The following is a 16,487-nucleotide window of genomic DNA, read 5'->3' as shown; positions in this document are numbered from 1 at the left end:
CATACTTGAGGTATTAACATTCCCAAGTGAATGAGGCTGCACCCATTCTGCTTGGAGTCCAGCACTGGTGTCTGATGGCTCTCCCACAACAGTAAGGTTAGTATCTGTGAGTGTACAAGCTTTCAGGTTCCGCTCTGCCTCACTGGTCAGCATGCCACCTGCTGCTGGCTGGCTCAGATCAAGTAAGGATGCTGAAGACGCTTTGATGGGGAATGCTGCTTCTGGGCTTTTCTCTTGAATTGGACTGTATGTGTGAAAAGAATGAGAGAGGAGAAAACTAAACACCACATGATTACAAGACTACTAGATTTGACCACATAAAAGCCTCACAAAGCAGTTTCCTTTTCATTCTAGGAATGACATTACAAAATTGCTTCACAGAGTTGATTAAAGTATTTTCTTCAGACAAAACAAAAATATACAAATACACAGCTAGTGCCATATGATTATAAATAAATAAAAGATGTGGTAATATATTCAATAAATTGGTAGGTAATACAGGGTATATTCTTTAGTGGGAACACTGAGAGGAACCAGTGTATACCCGCCAAGTTATTATATGAGCATTAGTACTGTCACCAAGACTGAACACTTACCTTTAAACAAAATGCCTTCTTTTATAACACTGAAATAAACAGAAAGTGTGAACCACAATTCAACAATCTAACACTGGTACATTTCACACACATATACATCTGTACATTCAACCTCATTACTCATGGATTCCATATTTATGAATTCACTAGAGGCCCGGTGCATGACATTTCTGCACGGGGAGGAGGGGTCCTCAGCTTGGCCTGCGCCCCTTCCCAGCAGTCGGACATCCTCTGAGGGGTCTTTAGTGCTGCCTAGGAGGCGGAAGAGGCTCTGGCCGCTGCTGCTGCACTTGCCAGCCGTGAGCTGGGCTTCTGACTGAATGGCGCTCCTCCTGTAGGAGCACATGGACCACCAGGGAGCAGCTCCTGTGTTGAGTGTCACCTCTAGTGATCAGTGTGTGTCATAGTGACCAGTAGTTCCCATTCGGTTGATTTGCATATTAGGTTTTTATTATATACGATGTGCATGCTAAATATTATTTGTAAACCATAAATCAATACTCAACCTGCAGAGTGGTATATAGATCAATGAAACAGAACAGAGAGCCCAGAAATGAATCTCTACACATATGGTCAATTAGTATTTGAAAAAGGAGGCAAGAGCATACAGTGGAGTAAACTCAGACTCTTCAAGAAAAGAAACTAGTCCACCAACTTACACTATACACAAGAATAAACTCAAAATGGATTAAAGACTTACATGTAAATTATAAAACCATAAAAATCCTAGAAGAAAACATGGGCAGTACAATTATAGACATCTTTCATAGTAATATTTTTGCTGATGTCTTCTATGGCAAGAGAAACAAAGGGGGAAAAAAAATAAATGGGACAAAGCTTCTGTAGAGCAAAAACAAATCAACAAAATCAAAAGGGAACTCACTGTATGAGAGAACATATTTGTCAAGGATATATCTGATAAGGGGTTAATTTTCAATTATATAAAGATATATATTACCAACATATATAAAGAACTTATACAATTCAACATTAGGAAGACAACCCCAATTAAAAAATGGGCAAAGGGCCAGAATAAATACTTCTCCAAAGAGAACATAGAGCTGCCAATAGACATATGAAAAAATGGTCAAGAAAAATGCAAATTACATTCACTATGAGATATCACTTCACACCAGCCAGAATGCAACCATCACCAATAAATCAACAAACAACAAATGCTGGAGAGGATGTGGAGAACAGGGAACCCTCATGCACTGCTGGGGGGAATGCAGACTGATGCAGCCACTGTGGAAAAAAATATGGAGTTTCCTCAAAAAATTAAAAATAGAACTGCCTTTTGACCGAGTGATCCCACTTCCTAAGAATCCTGAAACATCAATTGCATCCCTATGCTCATTGCAGCATTATTTACAATAGCCACGATCTGTAAAACAGCCCAAGTGCCCCTCAGTCAATGAATGAATAAAAAACCATGCTATATTTACACAATGGAATACAATGCAGCATGGAAATAAAAAAGAAGGAAATCTTATCTTTTGTGACAGCATGGAAGAACCTAAAAATTATTATGCTAAGTAAAATAAGCTAGTCAGAGAAAAACAAATACCACATGACCTCACTTACATGTGGAATCTAATTAACCAAATTAACTGACAAATTAAATAGAAACAGAGGCATGGATATGTGGAGAGGCAGGGCAGAGGACTGGATGACAGAAAGCGAAGGGATTCGCCAAAGAACATACGTATAAGCATAGCCCATAGACAGAGGGCAGTGTGGTGATGGCCTGAGGGAAAGGGGGAGGAGAGTGGGTAGAAGTGGGCAAAGTGGAGGGAAGATGGGAACATCTGTAATAGTGTCAACAATAAAAATAAAGTAAAAAAGAAAAAAAATATTAAAAATGTACCAGAAAAAAGAAATCCATTTTCTCTAATTAAAAGAAAAAGGGGTGAGGGATTGGTAACAAGAGCACAGCCCAGTGGTGAGAGCCGGGCTTCTAAAATAAGAGGTGTGTTTTAAAGTTCCCGTGCATCCAATAAGAATCTGTATGACTTTAGGTCATTTATTTAGCCTTCTAGGCCTGGTTTCGTCTGTAACGGAAGAAAAGACTGTAACTGAAGTTACTGTAAGATTAACTAAAAGATATAGCATATGAAATGCAAAGCCACTGTTCTGGGATATAATAAATGCTTAAAATATTATAGCTACTTTCAATGTCTAACAGACTACTCATGTATGTTGGAATTTTACTTCTGCAAAACATTAATTATGGTAAGTCTGCATTGTGCACCAATTCCTAAGTTTAAATACTGTATCTTCTGCCTCATAAAAGAAAGTGACTGATTGTCTTAACTACAATGGGTATAGAGAAGGAATTCTGTTTGCTCAGTTCTCAGGGTCTTTGTCTGTTAAGCGTACTGCAGTTCTACTCCCAAAATGAGTGGAAATCAGATACAGAAACGCTTCCCACAGGGATTCTCTGCTACCTCACTGCTTTTCTCACAGCCTCAATGAACCCCATATTTAGATTAATTATTCTATTTATCTACAGAGAGGACCTTCTGACTTAAAGCTGAGAGTCCATAAAAAAGCTAGTAACCTTTAAGGACTGGAATTCTATTACATCTTGAAGCAAAGTTAGAATGAAAATGGAGTGACAGAACCACATGCTTACCATACCTGAACTTTCTGTCCTTTGAGGGCTGCACCACGTTTTCTTCACGTGAATCCAAAGTCACATGGGTGCACTGTGCTGCTATCACATTTTCTGAAACATAAAAAATTAGAGGCAGACGTTATGTGGACACGTGTGTACACACGAGTTTGTTTATAAAGTCAAGGATTCCTTTTTATAGTGACTTTTGTTATAATTTAAGAATAGTGTTCCATAGTAAATGTGCTATAAGATTTTTTAAATGGGGGGGGGAAATCATTTTAAAAAACATTCTATTACTAATATATGTGAGCATTTCAACTTTATACATCTAATCCATACAATCCTTAAGAGAATAGGGCCTGGAGAAGGGCAGGTCCACTGTGGGGAGGATGACCAGATCATGGGAGGTTACTGGTATGGGAGGCAGGCCACACCGTGCTTTGGGAGAACCTGATGACAAGAACATGGAGTATAAAAAGCTGCTAGGCTTCAGTCTTTGTTGTCTTTCAGTCAGTTGTTTAGTTGATTGAATAACATAGTATGTTTACATCAGAAAGCTCCCTGGCAACAGTTACCACTCCTTTTAACTAAGAAAACAACAACACACACACAAAGCTCCCACACATCTATTGTTAACAGAGGAGATAGGGCAGAAATAAGAATTAATTTCTACCAAGTGATGTTAATACTATGTAAAGCCAAGTATTACACTGGATTAAATTTTATCAGATATTGCCTCACCAAATAGATGCTAATATTTTTAAAAACTACAACATTAGCTCCTATTTATAGAACCAAAGTGGCAAATACTATAATTGTAGCCAATTTTTGACTGCTCTGAAAGTTTTCCTGAGGGAAAAAAAATTTAAGAACATTTCTTTATTAAAGTGGCAAACTTGTGGTAATAATTGGCAATTGTCCAGGTTTCAGCTGACATCCTCTTTGAAATTCAGAAAAGAATTTGACAAAAAAATATTTGACAAAAATTTTTTTATCCCTTTAGTTAAACATTTTTAAGCTAGGGGAGTGAAATTCCTTGGCAATTCTTTTACTGGCATGCTTCAGTGAACAATTGCTTTTTTTTTTTTTTTTTTTAAAGCGTCAGCAATGACAAGAGTTGGCTAGTAATTCAGTAGTGTTCCAAAAGGTAAAGTAGTTTCAGATCTCATTATATATATATTTTGTAGGCCAGCAGTTAATAAGTAATAACTATCTGTGCTCAATGAGAATGTTATGTATTATGGTACAATTCAAATATATAAAGATCTTGATACAGAAATATTACATTTGGGGGAAATAAGGACTATTTAAGTTTTCTCAATAGTCTCACTAAATCAGATCACTAAAAAATAAAATTTCCTGCATGACGGTGTGGCTTAGTAGTTGAGTGTCAACCCATACATCAAGAGGTTACTGGTTCAATTTCTGGTCAGGGCACATGCTCGGTTGCAGGCTCAATCCATAGAAGGGCATGCACGAGGCAGCTGATCAATGTTTCTCTCCCATGATGTTTCTCTTTCTATTCCTTTCCCTTCCTCTCTCTCCAAATATCAATAAAAACATATTTAAAAATAAATAACATTTTATTAGTACTTGGCTATGCCTCTAAATAAGATCTGTAGACATATCAAGAACTAAAAATAGCTATTTGTTACTCTTATCAAATTAATAAAATATAAATGTTAATTAATTTTTATTTAATCTGTCTGCCGTGGCCTTTCTGTTTGTTGTAAAACATAAACCTAAACCCTGTAGAGTTTTGTTATACAACCTTTATCTTCCAGAGCGTGTGCTGAGTCCACCGGAAGTTTGTGGAAAGGAGTAGATGCAAGCTGTGCAGCAGCCGTAAAGTCTCCAGGGCTCTTCGGACTGGGTGCCAGTGTCTTGGTGCAGCGGACACCCCATACTGTCGAGTCATCCCAAAACTCTTCAGCATGAGGTACTTCCTGCAACAAATGAACTGAAAAAAATCAACTATCTCCCTGTGTCATCCATGAAATTTAACACATTAATGCTTTTGAAGACTCAAAAATGAGGAATGAAAGAAGAAACAGTTGTAATTCTGGCTAACACACAGTTACTTTCCCTACTCTGTTTGTTAGAAGCAAGTCAGTAAGTCCAGCCTACACTCAAAAGTAAACTAAGCTCCACTTTCTGGAGAGAGGAACATTAAAGAATTTGTGAACAAAGGCTAAAACCACCACAGTAATTAATAATTTGGGTGAGCTACTTTGCGGCTACACTAATATCCTGTTTTCCTCTTAAAGTTTCACTAGCTAATTTTAATATTCACCTGTGGATCTTGCCTGAAACAATTATTATCGCTGTGACTGACAGCCAGCCATTTTCTATAGCCACTCATTCCTTCTATCTGACTTGGAGTTCTTCTATAAGGATGCTTTGTTCTTTCTCTGCCATTTTATTTATAGCAATATGAGTATTTTATTTCTTGGGTTAGAATTTACGTAACACTACCCTATTGTTCTTATTTTCTTGCTTATGTTGACCCAGGTTTGGCCATTGGCTGCTCAGATTGGCTCCCGTGTTCTTTTCCTGTGTTCCATCTTCTTTGCAAACACTTCCTTACTTTCTGGCACTATAAAATATTCTAAGGTTGTTTGTATTTTTCTAGCCCCAGCCTAGAATCAGCTATTTCTACAAGAACACAAAAGTCAATTTTAAGAGTCTATGACAAAAGCAGAAACTGCTAAGTCAGAATCACACTTGACCATAGCTCTTTAGTTGCCCATACAAATGCCAACCCTGGTTTTTATATATACTGTGGTCTTCATAAATTCCACCATGTCTCTTCCAACATGGCAGGAAAAGCTGGTTGATTGTTTTATCAGCTGAAAACAGGATAAAGCAATTGGCCTAGGCTTAGGGCCAGAATGTATGGATAACTCATTGTGGGTTTTTTAGTCAAAGCACATGTAGTTGAATAGTCCACTAAAATGCACCTATGAGATAATACTACTATATTTGAAATTTAGCCCATTATTTGAGAAATTGTTAAGGTAAAAAAGTCCACCAGAAGCATTAGAGAGCTGGGTAATTAATTCAAAAGAATCCACTATGGGATGAAAACCACAACTACTCAGGGTTTAGCAGAGCTTCTTAGCACCTCTGACACATCAACACAGAGGGCAGATTGGGGTAAATGAAGAGAAGTACAGCTTGGTAATACTCAGGGCTAGAGTGGAAACTCATTGTGGGCTGGACACAGAGCTGCTATAACAGAGAAATACTTTGGGTCAACAAACAGGTGACACCTGTCTGCTGCCATACCTGACAATGGATCATTCCAATTTAATGTTTGCTAACAATCCATTTGTAGGCCTCACTTCCCAGGTCTAGGAAACATGTGTATTTCTCTTCCCCATTCTTCACCCCTGTCCTCCTATATGAAGGGCAGGATCTTTGAGGGCAAGGATCACAAGATTCTTTTTCAGTTTCTATACCTATAACACTGTCTGGCACATACTAGATACTCAAAAAATTGCAGAATAATATACCCCAAAATTGCACTCTTCATATGACATATAATTTTTCAGCAGTTTTACAGAAACTATCTAATTTATCAGTCACCAGTATTTGGTAAAACAAAGAGGGAAGATTGGTCAGACCATTTCACAGATGAGCAGACATTACTTACCTTTGGTCTTGGAGAAACTCTGCTTATAGAGCGTTCTCCAAAAGTCCTCGCTCCTGTGGGTTTGTTTATAGGTTGTGGTAATCTAAGAAAAGATTTGTAAAATTATAAATAATAAAATATGCCAAGGAAATAAATGCTACTACCTGAGTGTTAGAAACATTCTCCAGTTATCCTATTTAACTAGTTAGTATTTAGCTATATATTCCCTACTTTTGCAATAGTTGTAGCAAAACTGAGTGCAAACTGAATTAATGGGACTATGTAGATAAGAGTAGAACTAGTTACTTCAGTGAGAATGGAAAATACAAAAGTTTCTATTACACCGAGTTATAAGTTTTAGGAATAAAAAGAGTTAGTGGTGCGGCCACAGGTCAGGGATGCCATGCATTTGATTTATTTCCAGTGCTTGGTCTAGTTAAGGGATTTCTGAGAGCTGGGCAGGCCCTTTCTCCATTCTGCCACAGTATAAATCACATCTATGTGGTGGCATCTTTAATTCATGGCTGACACTTCTCTTTCCATGGTTTAAATTATTAACAGAGAAAATTCCTGAAGCTATCCTCTCTAATGTAATTTCCCCTAGCCTTCAAACATATTATCTCTGCAGTATGAATCTGTATAAGCCACCTCCTTTTCTAACTGATCCTGCAAATATAAACAGATCATGTACAGATTTCAGGACTGGTGAATTCATTCATATCCAATAAAAGCTCAAACCCACAGAACCCCTCAGTTCTCTGATAATTTACTACTATAAGCTTTAACTATAGGTCTGCTTTCTTTTGGCTCCTGCATAGCACTGAGGATACGGGGAAGGTTAGCAATAATCTGGTCATGTGGTCAGAAAGATCATCAGTAGCCAGTTGGGACTGTAATGCAGATCACTTGATTGGCAGACCACTCTACTGCCACTTCACTACGTTGAGACACAGAAGAATCTCCAACAAGGTGATTTTAACTAGGTGTTTCTTTACCCGTAATTTTCTTTGTTTCCATCTTCAAACACGGAAAAAGCAGATGGCAAAGAAGAGACAATATTATTGGCTCCCCAAGTTCCAGAAGATCTTGCCTTTTCTGAAATATAGAAAAAACAGCATTTAATTATTGCATTGGGGAGAAAACATTATTCTTTATGCTAAACTTCAACTCTAAATAAGAAAATGAAATAATAGTTCACAGAAAAGAAGTGATAGCAGCTTTTCAAATACTAGGTAATGTGATAAGCCACTATGTATTGAGATAAAGTAACTTAATTATAGTCAAAGTGGTCCGCATTCAAGTTCTTGCCACATAGAAAAACATGGTGTTTATCATTCTCCTAAAACTGTGGTCGGCAAACTGCGGCTCATGAGCCACATGCGGCTCTTTGGCCCCTTGAGTGTGGCTCTTCCACAAAATACCACAGCCTGGGCGAGTCTATTTTGAAGACGTGGCGTTAGAAGAAATTGAAGTTTAAAAAAATTTGGCTCTTAAAAGAAATTTCAATTTTTGTACTGTTGATATTTGGCTCTGTTGACTAATGAGTTTGCTGACCGCTGTCCTAAAACTTTGTTATTGTCACCTGACTCACTTAACAAAGCTCTCGGTGGCTTTGTTTTCCATTTTGTTTAAGAAAGAATTAACCATTGTAGCTTTATATTTCAGATCTTCCTGAATCTAACTGGTCTTAATATTGTTTTTCTTTTAAATTTATGTTAAAGAGAGAAAAGGCGAGATAGAGAGAGGGAGGGAGGAAGAGAGAGAGAGAGAGAGAGAGAGAGAGAGAGAGAGACAGAGACAGAGAGAGACAGACAGACAGAAACATTGATTGGTTGCCTCCCACATGTGCCCCAATCTGGGATTAAACCCACAACCTGGCTGTTTGATCTGACCTTTTGGTACACAGGACAATGCTCCAACCTAGCCATTCTGGCCAGGGCTTATTTATCATGATCTCCCCCTGGCTTCCAGCAGGAAGCCTGATTCCAGGCAAATGCAAGATAGTTGCTGGCCTCCGGCACTCCACTCCTCCCATTCTACCATCAGGTAAGACTCGAGTCAGACTTTAAGTACTCAACCCTTTCTAGCTGTTTCTACCCATGGGGATCTAGTCCTTCTTTGGCACTATTATTATCATATTTTTTAATTTCACACCTTCCCTGCCCTTATGTGGCAAGCTAATCAAGGGTAGGGCCACTTCTTGTATAATCCTTGATATTACTATGACAGCCATCTATAATGCTATGTATGTACTTAGCAGTTTTAAACAAATTCTTACTTTGAAACTGAGCTTCAAATGCACCTTCATTTTGATCTAGAGATGGCCATTCATCTTTGTCATCAGAAACATCAGGAAGTGTAGGAGCTTGAAACATATTCATGATGAACCCTTAAAGGAGTAGAAAGAATAACTGTAAACAAGGCTGCAAAAACCTTTCATTAATCTGCTGTCAGAGGCTACACATTCCCATCAAAGGCTTTACCTAATGCTTCTTTTGTGTGCACGGTGGGTGATGGCTGCACTTTGGATGGTGTTGCCTGAACCATCCCCAGGGATGTGTTCGGAGTTGTATGAAAAGAACTTGTGTTAACAACTCTGTGTGTTTCACACCCTATTAAAGGAACGGGGACAAGATGCAATATTAGTAGGGAAATCAAAATTATTTAAAAGGTATACAATATAAGAAATTTATTCCATTAAAGCATTTATTATAGTCGATAATTATCACTAAGGATTTCCATTACTAACGTACTTACATTTTTTTATCCTACCTAATAAAAGAATAATATGCAAATTGACCATCAGTACAACACACAAGATGGCTGTCCCCATGTGGACACAAGATGGCCCTCTCAAGATGGCCAGCAGGGGAGGGCAACTGGGAGGGACCAGGCCTGCAAGGGAGAAGGCCTGCAAGACTAACAAGTAGGTTTCTATCTTTAGGGGCAATCAAGCTTGCAGAGGAGGGATGTTTGGGGCGACTGGGCCTGCAGGGAAGGGCAGCTGGGGGAGACCGGGCCTGCAGCAGCCTACAGGGGAGAGCAGTTAGGGGGACCAGCCCTGCAGGGGAGGGCAGTTAGGGATGACCAGGCCTACAGGGGAGGGCAGTAAGGGGTGACCAGGCCTGCAGGGGAGGGCAATTAGGGGCAAAGAGGCTGGCAGGGAAGTAGTTAGGCATCAATCAGGCTAGCAGGGGAGTGGTTAGGGGGTGATCAGGTTGGCAGGCAAAAGCAGTTAGGGGCAATCAGGAAGGCAGGCAGGGGAGCAATTGGGAGCCAGCAGTCCTGGATTGAGAGGGATCCAAGATTAGAGAGTGCAGATTGGGCTGAGGAACACCCTCCTCCCTGGGCACGAATTTCATGCACCAGGCCTCAAGTCTTATTAATAATCCCATGAGGTAGGTAAGGCCCAGATCTCTCTCTTCCTCCTCCTCTGTTCACTCCAGTCACACACACCACCACTACAACCCCCCTCCCCCTGCTTTGCTTAGATACATCAGGAACATTCCCACCTGAGGATCATTCTGCATGGGCCTGAAACAGGTTTTATAAGCTAGCCACATGAGCAGCCCCCTCTTCCAGACTTTGATCACTAAATATTACTTTCTTTTTGGACATCTTCCCAGGTCACTTCTATAATTTTGATCCACCTCTCCAACAGCAATATTTCCTTTACCCTCCACATAGGTAGGTTTTGTCCTTTCTGTTCATGACTACACCTAACTCCCTACTATAGTGCCAGGCTCCTAGAGAGTGCTCAGGAAGTCTGGGTTCAATGCAGGGGTCTCCAGCTGTTTTTGAGTAGCTCTGCTCCCAGAGAACTGTCATTGGAAAGGATGTCACAGTCACATGCAGAGAGGGGAAGGAGAGAGTGAATGTACAAGTTATGTGTTTTAGTCTTCTTATAAAACTTACATAACTTCAGTGCAAATGCCTCTAACAAATACCAAATAGAACTATTATATAACACCCCTAATTAAACCTTAATCACATTTCCTACCTCATGACATATTAAAGTTGACTCCTGTTTTAGATGAACTTGAGAAATTTACAGTAACAGTAAGGTTTTCACAAATCAAGTTTCCAAAAAATTCTAATGAGTAAGATGTGACTAACAAGTAGGTTTCTACCTCTATTTGAAACAGTCTAGGACTCATCTAACCCCTATATTCTAATAGGAAAGCTAACACACAGCTTCATGAACCACGCCACCACACAGATCTTTGAGTGACCTGGAGAAGTCTGAAAAAAAGGTCAGAAGCAAATGTATTGTAACTATACATTACCTTCTTTCATCTCTGCTCTGCTCTGTGGCTTGAATTCCTGAGTAGATCTAGTAACACATCTGGAAGAGAAAACTCTTAAGACACACTAACTCTCAAGAAATAATAGTAAAAAAATGCCAGCAATTATAAACCTACTGGTAAAAAAGAAAAAAAGAAAGCACAGAACTACTTAGGTCTACAGTATAAATAAATAAAACGTCTGTTTTACTTTTTTCCATTTCCTTTTGAGGAAAAAAATTCTTACAATTATAGGCCAGGTACTAATGCTTGCCTGACACAGTGATTATGTATTTTAATAGCATGCTAATCATTCCTTTATGTGGTACTGCAGGATAATGACTCACTAATTCAAATGTTCCCATTCATCACTTAGGCTAACAGGCTAACACAGCTCTCCTGAGTCATGGTGAGAAAAAGCACTGGTGAGCTTTAGCTGCATGGCTACCTCTCGTCATAAGCCAGTTGACACAGTACATTGTTCTCCAGATTTTAATGATTATTAAAAAGAAAAAATGGCGCAAAAGACACACTTATATTAGTTTAAGTATAGTTGTAATAGTGGATTTAATCCATTTAACACCACTAACATTTTCTTAATAGATCATGTTAAGATGTAAATTAAAAGTGACACTTGGCCCCACGCATGCTGGATTAACCTGTCATGTTAAGCAAACAAAAGCAAAGCCATGAAGTCCTTGTTAGGGACTGCTGGACAGGCATCATTTTTACAAGGCATGTCACTGCTGCTGTTATAATTTTTTAGGTGCATAAATTAACTATGAAGACCTAATGGAATCATGACTCCCATACAATAGTCCTCTTCTTACATACATGGTAAAGTAACCAGGTCTGAATTATTATCTTAATGTTAGTGGAAAAGCATGATGATTTTAAATCTTATTTCCAGGGGGAATCATTGACAAAAGTTAACTGCAGACAATAAGGGAAAACAGTATTTAAGAACCATAAGATGTGCTAAAGAGTTTAGCCCAAAGGGAGAATGTGAAATTGTAGCTTTTATTTTTTCTAATAGATCAATAAAATGGTTATATGTTGAAAGAAACTGAAGATAAAAATGTAAACAAAACAAATGATATAATACTCTATTTTAGAAATCTAGGAAAATCCCTCAAAATTGGGGATACCTCTGCAGCAGTATATAGATATTGTGAAATGAATATTAATCTCAAACTACTTCTGGTGGGAAGACAGAAGGAAGATGAGAACATATGTTAAGAAACTGCTTGGACTGTAATAATCCTATGTGTACTCAGTTAGAGGTAGTAAGCAAAGGCAGTTTCAGTTTAACAGATGTATATTCTTCTGTTATAAAAAGATTGTTGCGTTTCAGGGTAGTGAAAATTTTTAATTCAAGAGAGCAGTTTGAAGTAAAACACATATTCTAAAAGAAGTATGAAAGAAGTTAAATCTGCAAGATTTGGGGCTAAAGTTTTGGAACAGGAATTAGCTGTCTTTTACATCTTGCTCCTAACTTTGTAAACTATGTAGAAAACTGACAGATACCATTCACAGCACTGTCATCACTGGACCAACTCTGGCTCACCTGGTATCATTTCCGGCCACTGAAAACATGGAGTCTGTCCCTGGCTGGGCTGCCAAAGGAGCAGGAGGAGCTGCACTCTGGCTGATGGCTGGGGATACCAAAGCCGCAGTGACCACACTGGATTCAGGAGGAACAGCAGCAGGTGCCTGTCTGGGTTTCTCTCCCATGCCCTCTGAGGTCTGCTGAGTTATGGTTGGCAGAGACGGAGTGCTCAGTTCCTGCTGGGAGGTGACACTTGGCCCCATGCATGCTGGATTAACCTGTCATGTTAAGCAAACAAAAGCAAAGCCATGAAGTCCAGAATCTTAGTAGTTAGGTGCTACAGCGTTTCAAACACTGGCATCTGTCTTTTCCTTTCTCCTTGAGGTATTCTGAAATGAAGTCGACAAGAACACAAAGGACCATTCCACATGATGGATGGTTTTGTAGTTTAGCCATAGACACAACTGGCAGCTCAAACTTCAAACCAATGAAATAGCACCTCCTCTAGTTTTATTAGTATTTAAGAACAGTTTTATTTCTCTTCACTTAATTTTGGGAAAAGACCAAGTAAATTTATCAAATACTCATAATAATGTTTCTTTCATAAAGATTTTACCTTTGGTAGCTATCTTCTCTTTAAGGAATAGTAAGCCTGAGTATAAACTACAATTATAACCGCCACACAAACAAACATGGCTTACACAAGACAGACAACAAACTCTTCACTTAAAATCTTTGTTTTCCTATTCAATGTAGAGTGTAACTGTATACTCTCTTGTTACCAAATTTAAAGAGAGAAGAGTGAATTCCTCACCATATAAAAATATTTTTACAAATTGTTAATACCCAATATCTAGGGCAAAAATAGTTATTTCACAGACAAAAGGACAAAATATAAGACGTTCATACTCACAGCTATTGGTCTAGATGGCAGAGTAAGTAAATGGTGTTTTGGTTTACTCACATGACCACATAAAAATCACAACTAAATTATAGAACTACCCTAGAAAACTACCTGAGGACTAGGTGAATAGAAGTCTTATAACTAAGGACATAAAGAAATCATGCTGAGATAGGTAAGAGGGGCAGAGAGACACAAGGCAGGTAGTTCCAAATCCACGTGTGGCAGTTAAGAATCGGAGCAATATCTCAGCTGCCGAAGTCCTCTCCGAGGTGTGAAGGGTCCCAGCACCACACCAGGCTCCTCATCCAAGAGCACTGTGTCAGGAAGTGAAAAACCGGAAGAGTCCGTCTGGGTGAGACACAGAGCTGCTATAGTCTCAGGCATCCTCTTAACGGGTCTGAGCACAAACACTCCCCCTAATCTTCAGAGAAGGGACAGCATCTTGAAAAGTTCCAGGAACAGCCAAAACCGGTTTGGCTCAGTGGTAGAGCGTTGGTCTGCAGATTGAAAGATCCCAGGTTCGATTCCGGTCAGGGGCATGTACATTGGTTGCGGGCCCATCCCCGGTGGGGTGTGTGCAAGAGGCAGTTGGTCGATGTTTCTCTCTCATCGAGGTTTCTAGCTTTCTATCTCTCTCCCTTCCTCTCTGCAAAAAATCAATAAAACATATTTAAAAAAAGAAAAAAAAAGAAAAAGAAAGAAAGAAAAGTTCCAGGAACATACTTGGAGGAACTGAATGGTAAGGCTCAAGGTGAGGCCTAGAGGGGCAGTTATATCCCAGAAAGAAGTGCTAGCAGTTCCTTTGATTGTACCACAACTCACACAACCTACAGTTGGCACAGGTCAGGTCCATATACAGTCAAGCCTCATTTCTCAAATGTCTTCTATCTTGAACAATTTGATTCTTGACCAAGTTGTTTACTGAAAAATGTCTCAGTTATCAAACTTTAAACTTTGGTTTTTGAACTCACAACCCTTTCAAGCTGATACCTCAGCTTAAAAAAAAGTTTCTCTCAGGCAACAAAGGAGAGAGTGTTTTTGTTGCTGGGGAAATCAGGGATTAGCACAATTGTAAAACATAAAGAGGCCATCAAGAGTGGTAATGTTGCTATGGATGTGAAAGAAACAATGATCACAGATAAAGAGGTAGAAAAACTTTTGTTGATTGGATAAAGAAAAGCAGTTGGTTAACCAGTAACAGCATTTCAGAGGCAATGACATAGGAACAAGCAAAAATGCCCCATGCTGATATGAAAGACTCCTCTGGAATGAGTGCTGAAAGTGATTTAAGGCTAGTAGGGGGTGATTTGATAAATTTTTAAAAAAGTGTTTATTTATAGATTAAATAGTATATTAGATTTGTACTATATATAAGAAAGGTTAAAACAGGAAATCATTTGGGAGTTTAGAACGGATTATTTCAATTTACATGATTTTTAATGGAAAAAATGATTTGGTTTTCTAACAAATTGGTTCTTGAACAGCCTTCTGGAATGAACTGAGTTGGAGAATTGAGATTCTACTATAGAGCTATCCATTAACTGGGCTAACACAATTCTCACCCCACCTGATAATTCTCTAACCCTTGCCCCACTAGACTCACACACTGACTGAACCTCTTGTGGCTCTGATTGCCCTGTTCCTCTTACTAATCGGCCCCCAGGCACTAGTGGTAGTGGCCTGGGTTCACAGCATAATTTCACCCAGGTGTCTCTATCCCCAGCAAAGACAACTACCAATTGGAGATTACTTTGTAGCTCTTACCAGATGGCACTGGGCTGGATACAGGAAGCAGATGACCTTGGCTTGTACTGAAGATATACCCAAGAAACTCCAAAAAAAATACAGCTGGTGGCCCGCTTCAGATCACACTAGACCACCAACCAATCAGCATCACAAATGACACACCCAAAGGGTGGACTGACAGGCATTAAAGCAAGGCCTGCTCCATGGGGTCAGCCCCTGCAGAACAGCTGGTCCACTATAGTATCATGGCCAGTTTTCACAGCCAATCAGCCTGAGGATCAGTCCCACCCACTGATGTGCCCTCACACTCAGTTACAACAAGGAGGGCACACAAATCTCCCACAAGGGACAACCCTGGATCGTCCGACTCAAGTGAACAGGGAGACTGTGCCATTGGACCCCACAGAACCCCTACTACACAAAACCACCCTGCTGAGACGTAAAGGCATAACAGATAGCTTGGCCGGCGTGGCCGAGTGGCTGGCTGAACACTGACCTACGAACCAGGAGGTCATGGTTCAATTCCTGGTCATGGGCTTGATACCCAGTGAGGTAGCTGATCAATGATTCTCTCTCATCATTGCTGCTCTATCTCTCTCTCTCCCCCCTTCCTTTCCTCTGAAATCAATAAAAATATATTAAAAAAAAAAGACATAAAAGATACATCACTACACAGGAACAAACAGGGAGGCAGCCAAAATGAGGAGACAAAGAAACATGTCCCAAATGAAAGAATAGGACAAAACTCCGGAAAAAGAACTAAATAAAATGGAAGCAATCAATCTATCAGATTCAGAATTCAAAACACTGGTTATAATGGTGCTCAATGAACTTAGAAGAACAGATGATCTCAGTGAGAACATCAACAGAAACAGGAAATGGAATAAAAAATGAAAAATAACGAAAATGAAGCATATATTAGATGGAATCAATAGCAGATTAGATGAAAAAAGCAATAAATCAGCAATTTGGAATACAAAGTAGCATAAAACATAGTTAAAACAGCAAAAAAGAAAAAAAAAATTAAATGAAGATCATTTAAGGGATTTCATAGAAGTACCAGAAGGAGAAGAGAGAGAGAGAACAAAAGGTTCAAAACCTATTTGAAAAAACAATGATGGAACGCTTCCCTAACCTGGTGAAGCAAATAGACATACA

General features: G+C 39.2%; 1 protein-coding gene across 2 annotated transcripts in view; it reads right to left on the bottom strand.

Annotated features, from left to right (window-relative positions):
* BUB1 (BUB1 mitotic checkpoint serine/threonine kinase) overlaps positions 1–16,487 on the bottom strand; it is a 43,845-nt gene that overhangs the window by 10,607 nt on the left and 16,751 nt on the right. For both annotated transcript variants that reach the window (XM_045580991.1, XM_036436035.2), the window contains exons 10-18: positions 12,698–12,957; positions 11,134–11,192; positions 9,331–9,459; positions 9,126–9,236; positions 7,843–7,942; positions 6,869–6,950; positions 4,985–5,159; positions 3,237–3,324; positions 6–244 (exon numbers count right to left, since the gene is read on the bottom strand). In XM_045580991.1, coding sequence (XP_045436947.1) covers positions 6–244; positions 3,237–3,324; positions 4,985–5,159; positions 6,869–6,950; positions 7,843–7,942; positions 9,126–9,236; positions 9,331–9,459; positions 11,134–11,192; positions 12,698–12,957 — 1,243 coding nt within the window. The remainder of the gene's footprint in view (positions 1–5; positions 245–3,236; positions 3,325–4,984; positions 5,160–6,868; positions 6,951–7,842; positions 7,943–9,125; positions 9,237–9,330; positions 9,460–11,133; positions 11,193–12,697; positions 12,958–16,487) is intronic.

Source organism: Pipistrellus kuhlii, unplaced genomic scaffold (genome assembly GCF_014108245.1).
Source record: "Pipistrellus kuhlii isolate mPipKuh1 unplaced genomic scaffold, mPipKuh1.p scaffold_m20_p_13, whole genome shotgun sequence".
NCBI classification, from domain to species: Eukaryota; Metazoa; Chordata; class Mammalia; order Chiroptera; family Vespertilionidae; genus Pipistrellus; species Pipistrellus kuhlii.
This window is presented reverse-complemented; position numbering and strand designations above follow the sequence as displayed.